This window comes from Arachis hypogaea, chromosome 9 (genome assembly GCF_003086295.3).
Source record: "Arachis hypogaea cultivar Tifrunner chromosome 9, arahy.Tifrunner.gnm2.J5K5, whole genome shotgun sequence".
Taxonomy (NCBI): Eukaryota; Viridiplantae; Streptophyta; class Magnoliopsida; order Fabales; family Fabaceae; genus Arachis; species Arachis hypogaea.
Genome location: NC_092044.1, coordinates 54,072,089 through 54,095,355, shown reverse-complemented (window position 1 = coordinate 54,095,355; position 23,267 = coordinate 54,072,089). Strand labels below are relative to the sequence as shown.

General features: G+C 36.1%; 1 protein-coding gene across 1 annotated transcript; it reads right to left on the bottom strand.

Moving 5' to 3' along the window:
• Nucleotides 1–11,862: 11,862 nt before the first annotated feature.
• On the bottom strand, nucleotides 11,863–17,043 carry LOC112710918 (zeta-carotene desaturase, chloroplastic/chromoplastic). The gene is made up of 14 exons (XM_025763394.3): nucleotides 16,218–17,043; nucleotides 15,521–15,645; nucleotides 15,095–15,229; nucleotides 14,816–14,888; nucleotides 14,601–14,674; nucleotides 14,312–14,416; nucleotides 13,960–14,204; nucleotides 13,792–13,879; nucleotides 13,622–13,664; nucleotides 13,387–13,543; nucleotides 13,125–13,253; nucleotides 12,893–12,965; nucleotides 12,361–12,525; nucleotides 11,863–12,143 (listed from the first exon to the last, which is right to left on the bottom strand). Exons 1-14 carry the CDS (start codon nucleotides 16,333–16,335, stop codon nucleotides 11,979–11,981), a joined length of 1,695 nt encoding a protein of 564 aa, XP_025619179.1. The 5' UTR covers nucleotides 16,336–17,043; the 3' UTR covers nucleotides 11,863–11,978.
• Between the last annotated feature and the right edge of the window lie 6,224 nt (nucleotides 17,044–23,267).

Genomic DNA, 23,267 nt, shown 5'->3' with positions numbered 1-23,267 from the left:
TCTGTCCCGAATAGAACCAGTAGCTGGGGCGTCCCTCCCTTCTACTGAGATCTCTGAGACTTTCCCAGATGAGCAACTTTTTGCCATTCAGGAAGCTCCATGGTTTGCAGATATTGCAAATTACAAAGCTGTGAGGTTCATACCCCAGGAGTACAGCAGGGTGCAAAGAAAGAAATTAATTTCAGATGCCAAGTACTACCTATGGGATGAGCCATATCTCTTTAAGAGATGTGCAGACGGAATGATCCGCAGATGTGTACCCAGAGAGGAAGCACAAAGGATCCTGTGGCATTGCCATGGATTATAGTATGGGGGACATTTCGGAAGTGAGCGAACAGCCACTAAGGTCCTCCAATGTGGCTTCTACTAGCCCACTCTCTATAGAGATGCCCGAGAGTTTGTGCGTAACTGTGACAGTTGCCAAAGAGCTGGTAACTTGCCTCATGGATACGCCATGCCTCAACAAGGGATCCTAGAGATTGAATTGTTTGATGTATGGGGTATTGACTTTATGGGTCCGTTCCCACCATCATACTCAAACACTTACATTCTGGTGGCAGTGGACTACATATCTAAATGGGTAGAAGCAATTGCTACACCCACTAATGATACTAAGACCATGCTGAAATTCCTCCAGAAACACATCTTCAGCAGGTTTGGTGTTCCCAGAGTACTAATCAGTGATGGGGGCACTCATTTCTGCAATAAACAGCTGTACTCTACTATGGTCCGATATGGAATTAGCCACAAAGTGGCAACCCCATATCATCCACAGACAAATGGGCAAGCTGAAGTCTCTAACAGAGAGCTAAAAAGAATCCTAGAATGGACTGTAATTGCCCGTAGAAAGGATTGGGCAAAGAGCTTGGATGATGCTCTGTGGGCATACAGAACAACATTCAAGACTCCAATAGGAACCTCTCCATACCAACTTGTGTATGGCAAGGCCTGTCATCTGCCCGTGGAACTGGAACATAAAGCCTACTGGGCAACCAGATTCCTAAACTTGGACGCTAAGTTAGCTGGTGAAAAAAGATTGCTCCAGCTAAATGAGCTAGATGAATTTAGACTCAGTGCCTTTGAAAATGCAAAAATTTATAAGGAAAAGGCAAAGAAGTGGCATGACAAGAAGTTGTCATCCAGAGTCTTTGAGCCAGGACAAAAAGTTCTGCTCTTCAACTCTAGGCTCAGACTGTTCCCAGGAAAACTTAAATCCCGGTGGAGGGGTCCGTATGAGATTACAGGAGTGTCACCATATGGATATGTTGAGCTTCAGGATACTGATTCTGACAAAAAGTTCATTGTTAATGGACAGAGGATCAAGCATTATCTTGAAAGCAATTTTGAGCAAGAATGCTCAAAACTGAGGCTTGATTGATTCTCAGTGAAGGTCCAGCTAAAGACATTAAAGAAGCGCTTGCTGGGAGGCAACCCAGTCATTAGCAGGTTATCTGTTTTGTTTAATCAAAGTTTGATACATATTCTCAAAGGGCAATCATCAAAATTGAAGGAATTCACAGAGTTACAGAAGGATTCAGTGCAAAAAGTAGAGAAAAGGAGCATGCTGGCGAAAAAATGCCAGTAAGGGGTACTTTGGGCGTTAAACGCCAGAATGGGCACCATTCTGGGCATTTAACGCCAGGTGTGCAGCATCCTGGGCGTTTAGCAAAACGCCCAGTGATGAAGGAGTTTCTGGCGTTTAACGCCAGTCAGGGTACCTGGTTGGGCGTTAAACGCCCAAATTGGCCAACATTTGGGTGTTAAACGCCAGAATGGATACCATTCTGGGCGTTTAACGCCAAAAAGGTGGGAGACAGAGATTTTGCTTTCCACTTAAATTTTTTTCAAACTTTCCTGTTTTAAACCATAATTTTCTACAATAATACATTTCAAACTTTCATCATTCACCTTCAAATTTTCAAATTTAAAATCATTCTTCAAATCTCTTTCAAATCCTTTCCAAATCTTCAAAAAAACTCAAATATCTCTCAATTTCTTCCCATATCTTCTCAAATCTCCTTCAAAATTTTCGAACTCTCTCTCCCTTCCTTATAAATATATGTTCGGCCACACCCCCCTTCCCCACCATTCGAATTTGCTCTCCTCCTCTCTCTCCTCTTTCCTTTCTTTTGCTTGAGGACAAGCAAACCTCTAAGTTTGGTGTGTTTTTCCATGATCACTAAGTTAAGGCTCATCAAGATCATGGCCCCCAAAGAAAAACAAACCAACTAAAGAGGCAAGAAAGAGAATGCTCCAAAAGACCTTTGGAGTCAAGAGAAGTTCTTAACCAAAGAACATGCAGACCATTACCACAAAATAATGGGTCTAAGGTCAGTGATCTTGGAAGTTAAATTTGATCTGAAAGAAGATGAATATCTGGAGATCCAAGAGCAAATTCGAAACAGAGGATGGGAAGTTCTAACCAACCCTGAGACAAAGGTTAGGAGAAATATGGTTCAGGAATTCTACTCAAATCTGTGGCTAACAGATAAGCAGAGAATGACTGGAACCGCTTTTCATACCTATAGAACCATGGTCAGAGGGAGAATTATTTACTTCCATCTGGATAAAATAAGAGAGGTCTTCAAATTACCTCAACTACAAGATGATCCTGAATCCTTTAATAGGAGAATGGTGAGAGTAGATAAGGGGTTGGATCAAGTTCTAGAGGACATATGCCTCCTTGGAACCAAGTGGATGACCAATTCAAAAGGTGTCCCAAACTAACTCAAGAGGGGAGATCTCAAACCAGTTGCAAGAGGCTGGTTGGACTTCATAGGGCGTTCTATCTTGCCCACTAGTAACCGTTCTGAGGTTATTATCAAGAGAGCAGTGATGATTCATTGTATTATGCTGGGAAAAGAAGTGGAGATTCATCATCTGATTGCTTATGAGATTTACATAATTGCAAACAAGAACTCCACTGAAGCCAAACTGGCTTACCCAAGCTTAATCTCTTTGCTATGTAAAGATGCTGGGGTGAGGATGGGAGTAGATGAATTCATCCCAATTGAGCACCCAATCACCAAGAGGTCAATGGAAGGACAAATGCAAGATAACTCTATCAAAAGGAGGGCGCAGGAGTTCCTCCCTGAACTTCCTGAAATTGACTACTGGACTCGTCTAGAAGCATCTGTTGCCAAGCTGCAAGAAGCTATGGAACAAATTAAGGAAAAACAGCAGAATCAAAACTGCATGCTCTGCAAATTGCTGAAGGAACAAGAGAAGCAGGGGCGTGAGCTACAGGAGTTGAAGCGCCAAAAGCTCTCCCTTGAAGGGTCAAATACCCCACAAGTTGAGGGAGCATCCACTTCTCAAAATCAAGGTTGTTGAGTCCTAACTCTGTGATAACCTCTATCATTCGGAGTCTATTTAAATTTTTGTTTTCTATTACTATTAGTCTTATCTTATATCTATTTTTGAGTCTTGTTCTTAATTCATGATTAATAAAATTTAAGGTTCATGTCTTAGAGCTATGAATGTCCTATGAATCCATCACCTCTCTTAAATGAAAAATGCTTTAATCACAAAAGAACAAGAAGTACAGGATTTCGAATTCATCTTTGAAACTAGTTGAATTAGTTTGATGTGGTGACAATACTATTTGTTTTCTGAATGAATGCTTGAACAGTGCATATGTCTTTTGAATTTGTTGTTTTAAGAATGTTAAAATTGTTGGCTCTTGAAAGAATGATGGAAAAGGAGAAATGTTATTGAGGATCTGAAAAATCATCAAATTGATTCTTGAAGCAAGAAAAAGCAGTGAATACAAAAAAAACGAAAAAAAAGAAAAAAATATAATAATAAAGTTGTGATCCAAGGCAAAAAGAGTGTGCTTAAGAACCCTGGACACCTCTAATTGGGGACTTTAGCAAAGCTGAGTCACAATCTGAAAAGGTTCACCCAAGTATGTGTCTGTGGCATATATGTATCCGGTGGTAATACTGGAAGACAGAGTGCTTTGGGCCACAGCCAAGACTCATAAAGTAGCTAGGTTCAAGAATCATCATACTTAACTAGGAGAATCAATAACACTATCTGAGTTCTGAGTTCCTATAGATGCCAATCATTCTGAACTTCAAAGAATAAAGTGAGATGCCAAAACTATTCAGAAGCAAAAAGCTACTAGTCCCGCTCATCTAATTGGAGCTAAGTTTCTTTGATATTTTGGAGTCTATAGTATATTCTCTTCTTTTTATTCTATTTTGATTTTCAGTTGCTTGGGGAGAAGCAACAATTTAAGTTTGGTGTTGTGATGAGCGGATAATTTATACGCTTTTTGGCATTGTTTTTAGTATGTTTTTAGTATATTTTAGTTAGTTTTTATTACATTTTTATTATTTTTTAGTTAAAATTCACTTTTCTAGGCTTTACTATGAGTTTGTGTGTTTTTCTATGGTTTCAGGTAATTTCTGGTTGAAATTGAGGGACCTGAGCAAAAATCTGATTCAGAGGCTGAAAAGGACTGCAGATGCTGTTGGATTCTGACCTCCCTGCACTCAAAGTAAATTTTCTGGATCTATAGAAGCCGAATTGGCGCGCTCTCAATTGCGTTGGAAAGTAGACATCCTGGGCTTTCCAGCAATGTATAATAGTTCATACTTTGCCCGAGATTTGATGGCCCAAACTGGCGTTGCAAATCAGCTTCTGAATTCCCGGCGTTTAACGCCGGAACTGGCACAAAAATTGGAGTTAAACGCCCAAACTGGCATAAAAGCTGGCGTTTAACTCCAGAAAAAGTCTCTACACATGAAAGCTTCAATGCTCAGCCCAAGCACACACCAAGTGGACCCCGGAAGAGGATTTTTACGTCATTTACTCATTTCTGTATACCCTAGGTTACTAGTTCACTATTAATAGGACCTTTTGACATTGTATCTCGAACCTCATGACACTTTACACATTTCTCATTGTATCTTCTACAGCATGAGTCTCTAAACCCCATGGTTGGGGGTGAGGAGCTCTGCTGTGTCTTGATGGATTAATGCAATTACTACTGTTTTTCATTCAATCACGCTTGCTTCTATTCTAAGATATCACTTGTTCTTCAACTTGATGAATGTGATGATCCGTGACACTCATCATCATTCTCGCTTATGAACGTGTGCCTAACAACCACCTCCGTTCTACTTTAGATTGAGTGAATATCTCTTGGATTCTTTAATCAGAATCTTCGTGGTATAAGCCAGAATTGATGGCGGCATTCAAGAGAATCCGAAAGGTCTAAACCTTGTCTGTGGTATTCTGAGTAGGATTCAAGGATTGAATGACTGTGACGAGCTTCAAACTTCTGAGGGATGGGCGTTAGTGACAGACGCAAAAGAATCACTGGATTCTATTCCGACCTGATTGAGAACCGACAGATGAATAGCCGTGCTGTGACAGAGCGCGTTGAACATTTTCACTGAGAGGATGGGAGGTAGCCATTGACAATGGTGAAACCCTACATACAGCTTGCCATGGAAGGAGCCTTGCGTGCATGAAGAAGAAGACAATAGGAAAGCAGATATTCAGAAGATAGAGCATCTCCAAAACCTCAACGTATTCTCCATTACTGCAAAACAAGTACTTATTTCATGTTCTTTTACTTTTCACAATCAAACCTGATAATTATTGATATCCTGACTAAGATTTACAAGATAACCATAGCTTGCTTCAAGCCGACAATCTCCGTGGGATCGACCCTTACTCACGTAAGGGATTACTTGGATGACCCAGTGCACTTGCTGGTTAGTTGTGCGGGATTGCAAAAGTGTGATTGCAATTTCGTGCACCAGTGGCCTAGCAAGCATGAGGAGTGGTACGACCAATGGAGGGCTCGGTTTGAGGAGGGACACCAGATATCCATTCAGCTCTGTCTCGACTACCGTCTGACCTAGGAGTACGGGGATTGGTATAGGCTGTATTGTCATGTCAAACACTTATCGGGGCCAGATGTGCTTGATGTCCCCCGGTTGCTAGACTTACCGGGAGACATGCAAACTTCTACTAGCCAGCCGAGGGATGTTCTTGACCTTCCCTGAGACATCCCTGATCGTCGAAAGTAGCCCAGGGAGGTCTTGCTAGACATATAGATGCATGCCATCGACAGACATGAATAGCTTGCAGTGCTTGAAAGCTTTCACACAGGTAGGAAAGGCCCAAAATACCTTATCAAACATAATGCAATCACGCACCATAACGTGACCATCATAGTCCGGTACAACACTATTATCACATATTGTTCCGGGATAACAACTTGGCAGTGCTTGCAGTAACCTCAGCACCTTATTGTATGACTCCTCCCAATCGTCGTATATTTGCGCAATTGTCTTTTGCTTTGCCATCCAGACCTTTCTGTATGAGGGTTTGAAGTGATAACTTTGCCTAACTGTACCTTGTAGGGTAGATATCCTGACAGACGGGGTGGATTGTATCAATGGGAGGATGACACAAAAGATGAGACTATTGTCTAACTATCGGTAGTCTTGAGACACGGTGGGTGCTAAACATATGTGTGCGCCTCCCACCCTACAGACCTCCCTAACAAAGTAGAACAACCATGTTTCACATGTACACCAACCATAAAATAATAACTGACAATATAAATCACGATTAAACTTGAACTTACCAATATCCGAGATTCTGTCAGAAAGCAACTCAGAGATACCAAGGGCATCCTGTTTCGTGTTGTCGGCAATGTACATGGTACTTTAATCGATCCGTCTCCACAACTCGGTACTCTACACTTCTGTGGATGCTATAACTCTTTACCCCCTGTAATACTGCATCTCTGCTTTTGAATCTGTGACCAAGCCTGAACTCCAGACCAGATCGTCTTCACCCGTGTTGGAAAATAGTTTTTTCTCTTGCATCACGTCGATGTCTAATGTATGATAGTGACTGGGTACCAACGACAAAGCTAGAATTGGGTGCTGAGCAGGAAGAAGATACCGACGTGATGGCTCGACTGGGGTATCCGGCACAATCTCCTCCTCATCATCATCTTCTGAAGAACCGCTTTCGTTGTCATCCATAACATACTCCTTGTCTAAGTCCTCACCGTCAACGTCCATGCCATCCACTGAACTAGCAACATGTGTCGGTGGTGGTGCGAGAGGTGGATCATCCTGCACAAAGTCCAACTGTCCAGTTCCACCGCCATTGATATCACCAACCTCTGCAGAAAGCTCCATCACTTGTTCGGCCATGATTCTCCCATGGATGTCAAACATCAACCGCACATGCTCCTCGCCATGCAGCTAAAACAGACGAAACTGAAAAACTCTATTTTCAATCGGTGCTAGCAGCCTATACCCTACCTGTCTGATCTCTTTTCTCTCAATACCAGCAACACTATTTAATATTAGACTCTTCAGCTCTGACAATGAAGTTACTCGCCGGGTACGCAACAAAACGGGATTCTCACACTAAAAAATGACCCTATTATCACCATTTCTCATAAGACAATTGGAATACATACATACAACCAAATATCCACTAGTACTAGACATTATGGCTAATTTGCGAAAGAAAAAGGTATATAAGAAGTAGCGAAATGTTTATGAAGAATACAAAGGGTTGCACATCCTTTCATAACTGCCAAAAATTTGTCGTAACGTATCTCGTTTACACTGTAAACGTCATAATTTTTCACGTATTTCGTTTACAGTGTAAAAAAAATAATATTACACGTATTTTGTTTACATTGTAAACAAAGTATACACGTCTGTGCATGTCAGTGTTATTTTATTTACAGTTGTAAACGAAATATGTGTAATATTATTTTGTTTACACTGTAAACGAAATAAGACATAGAGTGTATTTTCGTAAAATAGCTTTAAAATATTTATTTATTTATTTAAAAAAATCCAAATTCTAATCCACCCACCAACAGGCTTCAACCATTGTTTCTAATTCATTTATTACTTTAATATCCATTCTCATTTAACCAATTCTATTTCTCCAAAATAGTCTAACATAATTCATAACACTCACACAATCACTAAAAATATTTTTTTCACATTGATATCGTTCTATAACAATTTTTTGAAATAAAATGAGTTTAAGAAAAAGCCCCTACCTCAAAGTAACTCAACTACACGATTGAACCAACGACAATTTCCCAATTATAGTCACAACAGGGGGCAGTACTAGTAGCTCCGATGACCTTCCGCAACTGCGATAGCCTCAATCACAACATGCAATCATGGTAACTCAACCTTGCAACATCAACACCTCAAAAGTCTTAATAAACTATTAACAAGACACTAGCAGTAAGGGTTTCGGAATAAGAATACTTACTATAACTAAGGAGAAAAAACGGAACAAAGCAGTATTAGCTTCGGCGGTGGGTTCTGACGACATCAACGTCGTCTCCTGGCTACAGATAGCACCCTATTCTCTCTCCCATTCCCATTCCTCTCAACCCTAGTAACGACGACGAAGCAGTTTGGATTCGCGAGAAGCGGTGGCGACGGTAGTGGTTCCAACATCTTTCACCACCATCACATCTTTTCTTCTCCCTCTGCGAGCTCCTTCTCTCTCTTTGGGCTCCTCGGCGGTGACTTCAGTCCACAGTGACAACGACGACGATGCTTCCCGCACCAAGCCCTAGCAATGACGCTGGTGATGCTCCCTCAACAGTGAGCTATGTTGATGGCAATAGCAGATGCGACGATGGTGAGCAGTTCTTCCATTGCGACTCTCTCTCTCTCTCCCCCCCTCCCTCCCTCTCTCTCACACACACACACACTCTCTCCATAGAGAAGTGAAGTGAATGTCTTTTTGTCAATTAGGGTTAGGGTAACTAGTGAAAAAGTTAGAAATTTTGGGTTAAGGTTAGAAAAGGAAACAAGGTTAGAATAGGTATTTTAATAAAATTAGAAGGTAGAGTAGTAATTTAAAAATCAAATTTAACCCAATAAAATTATCTTAAAAATATTATTTATTTATCAACTTATTAATTGGTTCTCAAACAAGTACTCTAATTTAAAATTAAAAATATTCTAATTTTTTTAGTTCATAAAACAAACCAAAAATTTCAATTATTCAAATCAAATTAATAAATTTTTGTTATTTTTTAATTACTAAAATTTTAAATAAAAAAATATTTAGTTATTATAAAAATTATGAGTACTAATTAATTTAAAACTCAATTTATCAAAATTTGATATAATTACCTTTAATAAAATAATTTTTAAAATAAAATCTAGAACAAATAAAATAAATCAAAACTGGTCCATAATATAATCCTAAAAAATTCCAGATCTTACAACTGAGATTAGAAATAGACGAGTTGAGAATTCTTGGATGCTAGTACATGAAAATCATCTATCACTTTTGAAATAGACTATGAGATCATTTACACTATGGGATATCAAATTTCATTCGAATGATATCAAATTTCTATGGGTTGCCATTTTAGAAAGTTGTTGATCTCATAGTCTAACCTTTCGATGTCAAGACATATTGTGAACCTGCTCATCCCATACCCAAATATAACATGCCATTTGAAAAAGTTGTGGATCTCCATTTAGACCTCCTTCATAGATAGCGAAGCCTCTTCCACACCTCCTTATGGTCTTATCCATCCTGTCACAACTCCTTCCTCACCCTCCAAGACCATGGCTCTCGCTCATCGTCCTTTACTCTCCGTTCTTAAAGCTTCAACTTAGAAACTTTAGATGCCCCAGGAATTACCTTCTTAAAACCTTTGAAATATATGGAACCAAAACCTGAACCTCAGAGTCGAACTCCTAAGTTGCACCTTCTAATGAATAATCAATACAACTTAGCTGCAGAGTTTGACGGTTTCAGAAGCAACAATCTTGGTAAGACGAATTAGGAAAAATATCCTTCAACTATTTTCCATTTCGATCACGTGTTCCCATTTATCGATTCCGCAGAAAAGGCGAACACCAACACATAAGATTCTTCATGTATTATTGTCAATTAACACTTTTATGGTTGTATGACTCAAATCTCGTATTAACAAAACTAAAAAGAACTATAATTTTGGCTTTTTTTTTTCTTAAGAAAATCAAGGGTTATATTATAATTTTTTATGTCATGAAGAGTTAATGGAGAACTTCTTTCCTGCTCTCTCGTTTATTCGTGGGACAGGTCCCCATCTTCATTCTCGTTTCAACAATTTTTGTCATCCCTAATTAAAATCATATTTCAGCTTTAACTAAAATAGAAAAAATCATTCTTTTTGAAAATCGGAAATCAACAATGTATGAATTAGCACAATAATGCCATTTAGTGATTAGTCGTGAAAGAATTTCTTTACCCGTATATTAGTTGAACCGTGGCCAGATTATCTGGTTAAATATTGATTGTCAAAATTTTCTAAAACTCGTTTAACTACAATAATGTGTTAGAAGGCATTGTAAACATCTTTGTTTTTTGGTGCGTACCGTAAACATATTCCTATTCAAAGATATCTATTTATATTTTGCACAGCAAACTTTCATTGTGAAAAACATGATGTTAGTTCTAATTTAAATCGTTTTTTGAATTTCGTTTCGTCAACAATTCTAACATACTTAATTTTTAGGCTAACTTGCTAAGCCTCTGAAAATTGGATTAGTTTGATATTTCGTGGGCTGGTAATACACAATAACCTTAGATCCACTGATAAATTTTAGGAAGTCTTCATTTTCTTCAACTGTTCCTTTTATTGGAATCGTATTTTTGGTTCCATGTTAGGAATCCATATAAGCTTATCTACATAGTACATAACGTGGCCCTATACCTTTTGGGTTTTTCTGGTTGCATTGAATCATATGACGCGAAAAACTTGCGTATATAAAAATTTATAAGAGTTATCAGCAACAATTCTGAACCCGAAAAAGGTTGGAAATTGCCAAAAACCAATCTAAAAAATTCAAACATTAAAAATCTTCTGAAAAAAAAAGTAAAAAGGTTGACAAAAAATTAACTCACTTTTAACAATATGATTAGTCAGTTTATTTTACAATAAATAAGCTGAATGAAGCCAACTTGGATTGGTCGAGTGGTCAGTTCACTCGTCCGCTTAAACAAGTATCAGGGGTTCGAATTCCGCCTTGTGCATGCAGCAACCCATTGGCCAGTGACAGACCCTTAAATGGAGCTCAAATCCGCGACGGATTAGTTCTTAACCAGTCGGGTTGGGGGATACCGTGGGAAACCAAAAAAAAAAAGCTGAATGACTAATTATATTACCAACTTTTTTCAAATGTTATGAAACTTTTCCATCTATAATTTGTATATTCACTTATTTTATAATCAAGTAGGAAAAAAAATTACTTTATTAAAAATTACACCCTTAAAAATAGACCCGATCAATATTCAAAGTCTAATTTAGACTAAAACAAACTCAATTTTATCCGACTAATTTGGACTAAAACAAACTCAATTTTATCTGACTCATATACACTCCGCAATTGTTTCATTGGACTTTTAGTTAGCTCAATATTTATTGACTGAATTGTTTGACTAAATGGTGTTGGTTGCCTACTAAAAATTTCAAAAACAAAATATAAAATAATAAAAATAATTTCAAGTTGTTTGTCTTCTTCAAAACTTACTTTTGTCTCTTGAATCTTTAACTCGAAATTCAAAAGGTTAAACAGTAACCAAATGCTAGGTAAATGTAGCCAACACTTAATCCAATAATCCCTTGTAAATGACTAAATTTAGTATTAACTCTAGAATCAGAATCATTAGCCAGCATTCCAAATTCCCATCCCATGTCATATACATCATTTGTTCTATGCATGTTGCAGATTGTGTATACAGAACTAGACTAACTTGTAATGTTAGTGGCAGAACAAGGGTAAGAATCACAATTTATGGAAGCCTGAATCAGATTTCACAATTACTATCAAGCACTACTTGCTGAAACACACATTCTTTAATTACCTTTCAACTGAATATACATATTATAAAAAAGTTGCATAAATAACAAGCTTTCTGCTTTTCAATGTGGCTAACTTGGACGAAAATGTATCTTATACTAAGCTCAATTCATCTTTTATGTTTGCAAATTTTATCTCATCTTTAAACTCGGTAGCGAGCACCTTCCGCAGATCCACCAATTCTTCGCCGGTGTCACAGATATATGCTGAAGCTTGTCTACCTGACAAGGTTGCACCTTCCATGCTGTCTATGTAGTCCTGAAAATACAAAATTCATTCAAGTCCGCAATATCGTGAAACTTCGAAACCACAAATTCCATGAAGGTGGCAAAAAGATACTGCAACGGTCCAGAGGAAAAGGTACAAAAATAAAAAATAAAAAAAAAAATTTGATATTGTGCAATTTAGAAGCATTATATTCTAGAAGCACAATTATAACTCTCTAGTAAAGCCAGTGCATGGATTTTGAACTTACCTGTTTGGTGTAAGAGCCGGCGAGAAAGAAATTCTTCACCGGTGTCTTCTGATCAGGTCTGAATGGATCTTTACCAGGTCCCTCGCGGTATAGAGATTGCCCAATTTTAACAACAGATGACCAGGTTACTTCTAAGCCTTGAGCCGATGGAAATAGTACTAGAACCTGCGAAAAGTTTACAAGATCAAATGTAATAACGAGTTATTATCGGTGTTTACCACTGGATCGAATGTTCCAAACAGGTACAAACTAAAGCTTGAGGTGTGATCTAAGATGGAAATAATTGAAAATGCTATGCTTGATCTTCCTATTGACCAATGAATTGGCAGTATGAATAAATATGCAGCAAATGAACAAGTAGCTTTCCAAGCAGTTACTGCATTTTCGTGTTTCGGAGATATTATATGACAGTACATGATAGTGAAAAGCAACATAGACTTGACAATAATCCATGCACTTACGCTCCTTGCTATTAAATCAACAATCACAATATCATAACATCATAAGAAAAGACATGATATTTTGAATCTACCTGTTTTGCTACCCTTGAAATAATTTCATCATTCGGTAAGGGCATGTACGGATCACCTGGTGTCAGAACACATCTGAAATATGAAATAACATTTCATATTTAGAACACATTGTAAAACCAAAGAGTGTATTAGAGCTTAAGACAAAATTCACCGACGTCAGATACTTAGTCATACACAAGGATATATGTATAAAGCAACTTATAAACGAAGTGAGAGTGCAGACACACTTACTGTAATAACGATCCTTGTCCTTCAATGTAATAATCTTCAGGAGATGTTAGTGCAAGATCTGCAAAGCACGAAAAATCTGCATCCGGAGTATAGAGAAGGTTATCTAGCCCAAGAGCTTGCTTCAGTTGCCTGCCATCAACAAAGCGAAAGAATTCATAAGGTCAATAGCAATCATAGAAGGGAATGAAACCATTCCTTACTCTTCAAGCAAAAAGTATCAATTTGTGGCAACAATAGGGAATCCTAAAATTATGATAATCACCTTGATTTTTCAAGATCCTGCAACTCTGTAACCCAGCCGTTGTATCTGAGTTGCACTGTGACGACAGGAACTCCAACAAGCTCGTATATGTTACTGAAAAACTTCTGTTCCCTCCACTCCAAAGGAATTAATCTTTTAATTCCGGGAACATCACAAGCTGACATAAAGTAGCATTAGATATCTTTGAAATAATAAGGCAATAAGTACAAAACAAATGAATCACTACACTACTAACCAGCAACGTAAGCATCAGCATGCACGATTTGTTTGGCAGTAGCCTGAGAAAATGAAAACAGAAAAGTGTTAACTATGAATTATGATGATTTTCAGAATGTCTCAGTTTCTACGGTAGCATGTAAACACATGAGAAGCAAAGATAAATAGAAAGAAAGAAAAAAGTATCACCTTTGACATGGCAAGTCCTGTAACATAAGTACTACCATCAGAAGACCTATTATAAAGTATTTCTCTGCAACCCCATCTAAGATGGAACCTGTTCCAGCGATGAATAGAATCAAATACTGAAAAATTAGAATAGTCATCATTCCAAAATTCCAATATGTGAAGCTATACCTGCCCCCTCTATCTGTAATGTACTTTCGGATAGGGCCACTCAAATAAACATCCGGTGAACCCTTCAGCATTCGCAAAAGGGAGGCCTCAGTCTTTGTGGCAAACAAGGCAAATATGGTGAGCATGCAACGTGCACTGATATTATCACAGTCAATAAATCCAAGAGCATAGGCCACTGGATCCCACATCCTTTGAATACTCATTCGTGTGCCACCTTTGGATATAAACCAGTCTGAAAAGCTAATCTGTAACGAGTGCATATAAAAGTTAAGAGAGTATATAAAGCTGAGGAATAAATAAATCAGGCAACACCATTTTGAAAGGGGAACAATGAATTGACATATCCTCTTACACTATCCAAATTCCTTATGTCCCTCAATGCAGCATCTGGATTAATAAGAGCTTTGACAACTGGACTCAGTGCGAGAGCCACAGCATTTCTAGCCTTATCATAAGTCTGTTCATAAATAAAAAACAAAATGTTAAATGCAGTGAGTCCTACTAAGGAATATAAAGAATGTTTTTTTCTTTTTACTTTGAGTACAAATACCATATTGAGAGGAGGTTTCTGAATAATTCTATAGTCATGCAATCTTAACACCAAATAAAATAAAATAGAATAAAATTTAAAATGGGATTACCTTAAGCTGATTTGTGGACAAAAAAGCGTTTATCCCATGCAATGGCGCTCCCACTGGGAAGCGAAAATCTAGTTCTGCACTGGAAAACTAAGTTATGAATAATGTGTCATGTAACTATTATCTTTTCGTAAAGTGTAGTGCAATTGGGGTAAGAGGGAAAGCAAGAAGAGAATAATCAACAAGAACAAAACTCAGTATTACAGCCCAAAATATACCTCCTATTTGACCCCCTTTGTTCACAAAAGTGTGAGTGTGATCCTTTACAAGTAGATTGTTATCTGCACCCACCTATTCCAGGTAAAGAAAAAGAAAAAGCAAGTGGAATGAATGGATACACAACAAAAAAGAACACATCAAGTGAAGTCAATAAGAGGTTCTTGTCCTTGATAGAAGTGACACTTGTAATACTTTCATAACTGGGAAAAGAGTTGAGGAATAATACAGCTGCTAAAGATGGTGAAGAACTTGCATTATGGCTACAAGCAAAAACCAACCTTTTTCATCAATCGGAAGAGATTGTTGTAGCAACCAAAAAAGACATGCAGTCCCATTTCAATGTGGTTTCCTTTCTTATCAACAAAAGAACCAACTTTCCCACCAATAAAAGTCCTCGACTCATATATATCCACCTGAACAAGAGCAATTAGAAGTAAACATACTAGATAAAATGCATTAGCTAGAATATCCTAATAAATTTAACACCATAATTGTGTTAAGAAACTGACCAAATCACTCCCCTTTGCTTCAAAAATCAAGTTTACCATGTACACCATAACATCCAATTTCAAAATAACATTTTCTCCGTTCCATACTGATAAGTCGCTTTGACTTTTCACACATATTCATAAATAAAAGTATCAAAATGACATATAAAATATGAAATGGAGGAAGTGTGATATTAAAGAATAAAGGAGCTGAACCTCGTGTCCTTGATCCAAGAGTTCTACTGCAGTTGACATGCCAGCAAGCCCAGCCCCAATGATGGCAACTTTCAGCTTTGGTCCTCGATAATGTCCCGGCTCCGGCGGAAACAGCCCTTTCGGCGCTGGCAGGAAACCATTTCATTTGTCAAACTTACAGCTCAGCTCAATTACTATAATAACTAAACCTGGTAACATGGGCAAACTCACACCACTCCCCTATGATAGACCCTAACTACCATCCTTCACAATCCAGTATTCACCCACAGGCACAGAAATTCACCAACAATTAATGTCAAAATGACATACTGTACACTACAAAGTTACATGCCCCATTGCCATGATGACCCAATTTTTTTGATCAGGTATAGCAACATCACTTTTTTTTAATTATATTTTTTCCTCAAAAAAAAGCGCGTTAACTATGCGCCCAAAATTCCTGCTGCTAAGAAAGTAATTTCTTTCCCAAAAATGCTCCATGAACACAAAAACTAAGGCACCAAATCAGCTATCACGTAGTATTTTGTGTATATTTGTATGTGTAAAGTAATGTTTTTCTGTCTTCGTATACCAAAAAAGAAAAACATTAAATGAAAGTAAACAAACTGCTACGGAAACTGTATATCCGAAAATTTATCCGAAATTGAATACCTCATAGTTTGCTTTAGAAAAATAAAAGAAAGAAGAAGATACTAACCGTTGACGCTCATGTCGGAGACATTAGAGTCTAAGGAGCAACGAACACGAGACTTGAGTGCCTTGTTGAAACGAGTTCCAGAGAAAGAAGTTGCCGGACACTGAATCAAAGAAGCCATACCTTTGTCTGAAGAAACAAGAAACTACTATGAAGGATGCGGTTGCGGTTCGTAGTGTACTAAGTATATGTATTATTATTATTATTATTATTATTATTATTATTATTATATGGGTCTGAAAAAGAGGGCGTAATAAATTGGAGGAGCATGGAACGCATTAGAGAGAGAGAGAGAGAGAGGTATCTGAGTAAGTTGGGTTGGGAAGAGATGCTGAAATTGGTGAATTTGTCCGGTAGTTGAAGGGATTAGAATTTGCGTTGTAACCACTCGGAATTGTTTGAGGATGATAATAAAATAAAATTATTTATTAAGAAAGGGGAAATGGAGGTGGCACTGAGTGAGTCACAAGGGACAATGGCAATTCCATTTTAGTGGTGGGTGGATAATGAACCAACAAAGCCTCGTTAGTTGTTGGCTTGGATTAGGGGTACTAGTAGTGGTAGTGGGGGTTGCGCAATGGACAGTGGAGAGTGGAAAGGAACACAATTGCCCAACGTTGACCTATTTCTTTTTTTCTTCTTTTTTCCTTCAATGATATTTACCTTTGTTAGGTGTCAACTACCAGGATAAATATTTAAAGGAAATACCTCAGATGAGTGTCTGAAATTTTTTAGTTCTAAACAAATTTTTAAGTGACAAATAAATTTTAACATTTACTGTTGTTAGTCAGAATAATCGTTGGTTAGATTGTTCTTTGGAAACTTCTATGGTGCTAAAACAAAATCTATCATCACCTATATATGCTGCATTTCATAGCTTTGATGCAAACACCTGTCCTGGTTAAGTGTAAAGTGTTTTTCAATCGGCTGCAATTGGTGGTAGGAGGTTTAGTATCAAGAATGAACCCTTTTAATTTTATTTTTGATTAAAAAAATAAAGTGTAATTTTTAATTTTTTTATTTTATTTATAAAATTAATAATAAAAGATCACATTTTATTCTTTTAAATAAAAAAATTAAAAAAATTATTTTCATTTAATAAAAGGTCTTACAATTCAAAAAATGTGTGTCATCAATTGTTATTAAAGAATGGATTAAGAAATAGTAATGATTTTAGTTTAAGAAAATAATTTTAATATATATTTATTCAAAATATTAGATATGTGGTGGACCTTAGTTTTTTTTTTTTTTTTGACATTTAGATTGGATCGGACATACCTAAATACTATAGATGGACTAGAAATTATGTTAGACAATTTAAATAGTATTGGGATTATCTTTGTCTAAAGTAAAAGAAAAAATTAATTTGTTAATAACCAAAACACAAATGAATCCGGTCCAAAAAACAAATGAAAAAAAAATATTTTTTTAAATATGTGATAATAAAAAAATTAAAAGAATAAAGCATTTTTTTTTTTTGCAAAAAAGTTAAGATAGGAGTCTATAGTAAATACTAAATAGAGATTCATGTTTGAGGCAAACTGAGAATGCTCTTGGCCTAGTAGCTTTTCTGTATTGTTGAGGGAAGAGCTCGATGACTAAGAAAGAAGAAATTCGTTCAGCGGCAGCACCTGAAACTTTAAATCAAGTAAACTTCAAATCGTTGGGACTATTTATGTGCGAACTACATGTCTGGATTTCGGAATTAGGGCAAGTTCCAAATCCAAATTTTGAACGTCATTATCATTTGATGAGTGATATTTAGTGCTTAGTTGTTGATTGGATCTGGAATTTCATTTTCTTGGTCGCTATAAAAGGTTAAAAGAAATCCATTTTTTTTATCGTTTGTGTTTTTGTAACAACTCAACTTTCAGTACGTCATGATTGTACTAAAAGTAAGGCGTTATTAACCTAATTCATTTATTATCTAATTAATATCGAGTCTTTACACGTTAATCTGTTGATTATTTTATTGAAAAATTAAAACTTTTTCATCAAGAACAAATAACACATATTCACATACTTAATATTAACAATACATTATAGTATTACATACAAAACAAATTACAAAATCTACCCCTCTGAATAAAACTTCGACTACAAGGCAAGGAAGAAAATAAATTCTAACAATAACTCAACTTGCAAACATATTCTTCTATACTCCTGCAACTTCACAATAAGCCTTTCGCACCTATAGCTGAAAAGGGTGAAAATTGGGAATAAGAATTGGGGAGTTCTTATTAGGTCCGGAGTGGATAGTTATGTCTATTTTATTATTTGTTACATAGCAATTCCACAACAAAATATTTGCAATCTTCAATAGATAACCAACAACAACAAACCTCAAAATACAAACACCTTTAACAAATCAAAGATACAGAGAAAATCACAAGTCAAAAAGCACATACACACATAATCATAGAAACACATATCACAGAGAAGTATGTGCAAATAAGTATGATGCATGTCTGTCCTATGCATGCCATGAGCTTATCTGTTGGTTGTGTAACACCCTAATATTCAAATCCTTATGCTCAAGTCATAAGTCAATAATAATAAGGTGGTACGATTCAAGGTGGATTTATAAACATATATAATTGAAAGAAATTATTAAACGAGAATCCTGAAAATGAGTAAAATAAAATCGCAATCAGAAACACACACGTATCGATGAAAAAAATAAAGCGCATTCGGAAAGCGAAGCAAAATAAAACATTAAGGAAGAATAGGATAAAGACAAGATATATACATAAACATGCATATAATAGCCACTGGTCGCAACCTACGAAATTTAGGCTGGCTAGGATTACAGTAATAAAATTCAGTTGACAACAACGTTTCTTATCTCTCCCAAAATATACATCAAAGTCTCTATAGACGAGTTTTCAAATAAAAATGCATACATATAAGTTTCTTAAAATAAGTAAGCAGAGATCTAAATAAAAATAAAACACGAGTCCAGTATACTTCGCCATCTCCCAGATGAATCACAATTTACTGTCGAGTACCGAGACTGTAGAGCCTAATTAAAAAAAAATAAACAACAACGACAGGCCAAGCCCATAACCTTTCCTTCTTTTCTTTCTACTCCAACAACACACACAAACATTTCAATGTAGCAATACACATATTATTACATCACAGAACCCCCTACCGCCAATGCTACTCTTTGATCTCCCCTCCTCATGTCACTTCTTTAACAATAATTTCATACAATTTTAGTTCAATTAATTTTATTATTCTTCTTCTATTCCATTTTTATTATGCTTTATCTATTGTGGTCTCTTATGTTAGCTTCTATTCCAAAACTCCATTGAAGTAGTCTAAACTTGAAAAAAAGGAAAATCACTTTTAATTCAAGCATTATCAACTATTAAGACATTAAGGTGATTCTTTAGGTTGATAATTACCTATATCTTTAATTTTTGTCACATTTATAGTTATGGGTATTAATAAATCCGAAAATTTAGAGTTAGGGTAAGATAGAATTTAAAATTTTTTAGTATATAAGTTTTATTATATCAATTGATGTTGAGATTAAGTTATTAGAGTTATTATTGTTATGTTTGTGGTATTAGATACTCAAAGAAACCACTTTCCTTGCTTGTTGGAACCTGTGGAGTAGAAATTCCTCTCTTAGATTTTAGTCTATGAGTAAACTTTGTATTTATGGTTAAATTTTAGCATTTATATTAATTTTATAATTATTGAAAATAATTTCATAATTTATTATTTAGTTATTTACTAACTTATTTTCAATATGTTGTTTATGTTAAATATTTTACAAAGAAAATTCCGCTTGAGACCTAATATTTTGCGTTGAAATGAATGAAGTGGTTATTTGAGAAATTAAACTACAATATAAATATTATCTTGCATTTACATGATAAATCCCAATTTTGTAGTTTATCTTGTGTTGAATTTAGGGAATTTTATTAACTTATCTCACATTTATTCAATGAAATAACATGCTTTTGTAATTCACCCTAAATATGTACTTAAGAGTGAAAATATGCTTTTTAGGCCTTAAATTTGGCAATTTTAATTCACTTTAATTTCATTTGATGACTTGATATATTTGTTGAGTGATTTCAGGTTCATAAGGCATGGATTGAATGGAAGAAGTGAAGAGAAAAGCATGCAAAGTGGAGAATTCATGAAGAAATGAGCATTTGGAGGATTCAAGGCCACGCACACGCATCATCTATGCGTACGCGTGAGGAGGAGATCTGCTAGCGACACGCATGCGTCACCCACGCGCACGTGTGAGGAGGTATTTGCAAGGCGATGCGCACGTGTCGACCACGAGCACCCATGACGTTAGGCATGTGACCTCATTAAAGTGAAAACATTGGGGAGCAATTTCTGAGCTTTTCTGGCCTAAATCCAACTCATTTATGAGGCTATTTGATGCAAAATTCAGGATTGGACAAAGAGGGGAGCAATTAGATTAGCTAGGATGATTCTTTAGGTAGTTTTCTAGAGAGAGAAGCTCCTTCTTCTCTCAAGAATTAGGTTAGAATTGGGGTAATCTCTCTTAGATATATGGATTAATTCTTGTCTTCATCTAATTTCTTTATAATTTCTTATTCTTACATCTTTGTTCTTCTTAGTTCTCTTGTTAATTTCTCATTTTGGTCATTTTTATGTTTATGAACTCTTGTTAATTTTAATTTCATTTAATGCAATTTGAGGTATTTCATGTTTAATGTACTTTTCTTAGTTGTTATTGTTAATTTCTTACTTTGGGTAGTTGTAGATTTTATTATTCTTGCAAATTTATGATACTTTCCTTTTATGCCTTCTAAGTGTTTAACAAAATGCTTGGTTAGATGTTAGAGTAGCTTTTTGAGCATTCTTGCTTAGAAAGAGAAATTAGACAATCTTGAGTCATTAATACCCAACTCATGTTGGTAATCTAGAATTGTTAGTTAATATTATTTCCATTGACTCTAATCTCTTACTGATTCAATTAGTGAGTTGATTAAGACTTTTGGATTGAGATTAACTAGTCTTATTTGACTTTCTCTCAATGTGAAGATAACATTATACCTTCTTCCTATATAGAAGATGACTAAATAGGATTAGTTCTTGTTAATCATTGTATGATAATTAATGACTAGGATAGAAAGCCTATATTCTCAATCTTTGCCATGAATGTCTCTCTTTAGTATCGTAATTGCTTTCTTTAATTGTTTGCTTTATTTACTTGCCATTTAATTTCTTGTCCCTTATTTGCAAACCACCCCTTGGATACCATAACCAATAATGTGCATACATCACTGCAATTCCTTTGAGAGACGATCCGAGATCTAATACTCTCAGAATTTTTATTGGTTTGCACTCGTGACAAACAAATTAAACTTTGATTGAGTGTTACTTGTCGGTTTGGAACTATACTTGCAATGAAGATATTTCTCTTTTACCGAGAAAAAATTCCTAACTGACGGTTCTACTCTTTCAAGTTTTTGGCGCCGTTATCGGAGAATTGCAATGTGTGCTTGTTATTGGTTGTTGTTCATATGTGAATAGTGTGAATAGTTTGCTTTTTGTTGGTTTGCTAGTTTTAGTTTAGGAGTTTATTTTCTTTATCTCTTCTTACTTTTTGTTGTTGTTTTCCCTTTTCTACTATGATATCTCGTCCCTTTGGCTATGAGTTTGGTTCAAACTATATTGTAGGAAATGGAAATGGAAGCTTCAATGAGGATGTACATCAAGGATTTAGAAATCAAAAGTGGGAGGAGCCTCAAGCATATGGATACTCTTCTTGGCAACAACCTCATCCGGTTTCTTATGGGTATAATCCAACTCCTAATGCATATCAACCTAATGGATGTGGTGACCCTCATTGTGGTTGTTAACAACCACCACCATATGCCTATGAACTACCTCCTCAACATAGTTTTGAACCACCATACTCACAAGTACACTACCACCAAACACTTCCATATGACCCTAATGCTTATCCACCATACTAACCACCTTATGAGTCATATGAACCATATATAGAACCACAACAATTCCAACATAATTACTCCCAAGAACAACCTCGATATACACCATCTCCATACACTTACCAAGATGAACCACCGTCCAATTATGAACCCTTTCTCCTAAATAATAAACCCTCTTTTTCACCATCGCCTTCAAGGGATGAAGCTCTCCAAACCTTCTTGTAAGAACAATAAAGAGATATTAGCTCTTATATCCAAAGGCAAAAAGAGAAGTAAAAAGAGCTAAAGAAGCTAGAAGTTATGGTTGCTACCATGGCGGAAGCCATTAACCACATGGCCTCCCACCTAAGATCATACAACCCAAATACTCCCATTGACAAATGTGGAGGATCAACCAAGGAGAATAGTGAGGGAGTGAACTTGAAGTTTCAAGGTGAAAAAGAGGAGTTGAAGCAAGAATTGCAACAAGGGGAGAGAGTAGAGACAATTGAGCCGGAAGGAGTGGTTGAAGATTGACAAACGGATTTTTGCTAGTAAAGAATTTTATAAAAATAGTCGCGTTGTAAGTATAGCTTGTAAACCAACAGAAAATCCTTTCGTACAAACGTTTGATTGTCACAAGTAATAAACCCCTTTGAATTTGATAACTGAAGTATTTAAACCTCGGGTCATCTTCTCAAGGAATTGCAGGAAAGGATGATTTATTATTGGTTATGCAAAGGTATATTTTGGAGTTTTGAAAAGGTTTAAACAAATAATTTAATTGATAAGAAAAATAAATTAATAATTAGAAAATCTCTTGGCAAGGTATGAAAACTGGAAGTCCTATCCTTGTTATCCTTATCAATGGTGATGAGAATTATATTTTTGCTACCACTCAGTCAACCTCTAACCATGAAGGTAAGTTAAGTGGACAAATCAATTTAACACCTAAAGTCCTAGTCAACTCCTTAAGGAAAGACTAGAGTTATAGAAATCTAAATTAATCAGCAAAGGTAACAATTATCAATCACGATGAGTTTGACAACTCAAGAGTCACCAATTAATCGACCAAAGCCAAAAGGGAAAAATCTAAATTATTTGTATAATAAATAGAAGA

Excerpts from the sequence above, each read along its gene's own strand:
- LOC112710918 (XM_025763394.3), bottom strand. The coding sequence starts at position 16,335 with ATGGCTTCTTTGATTCAGTGTCCGGCAACTTCTTTCTCTGGAACTCGT. Across the intron at positions 15,646-16,217 it reads CTCCGACATGAGCGTCAACG|CGCCGAAAGGGCTGTTTCCG; the intron begins GTTAGTATCTTC and ends GTTTCCTGCCAG. Across the intron at positions 14,675-14,815 it reads CAAAGGGGGTCAAATAGGAG|AACTAGATTTTCGCTTCCCA; the intron begins GTATATTTTGGG and ends TTTCCAGTGCAG.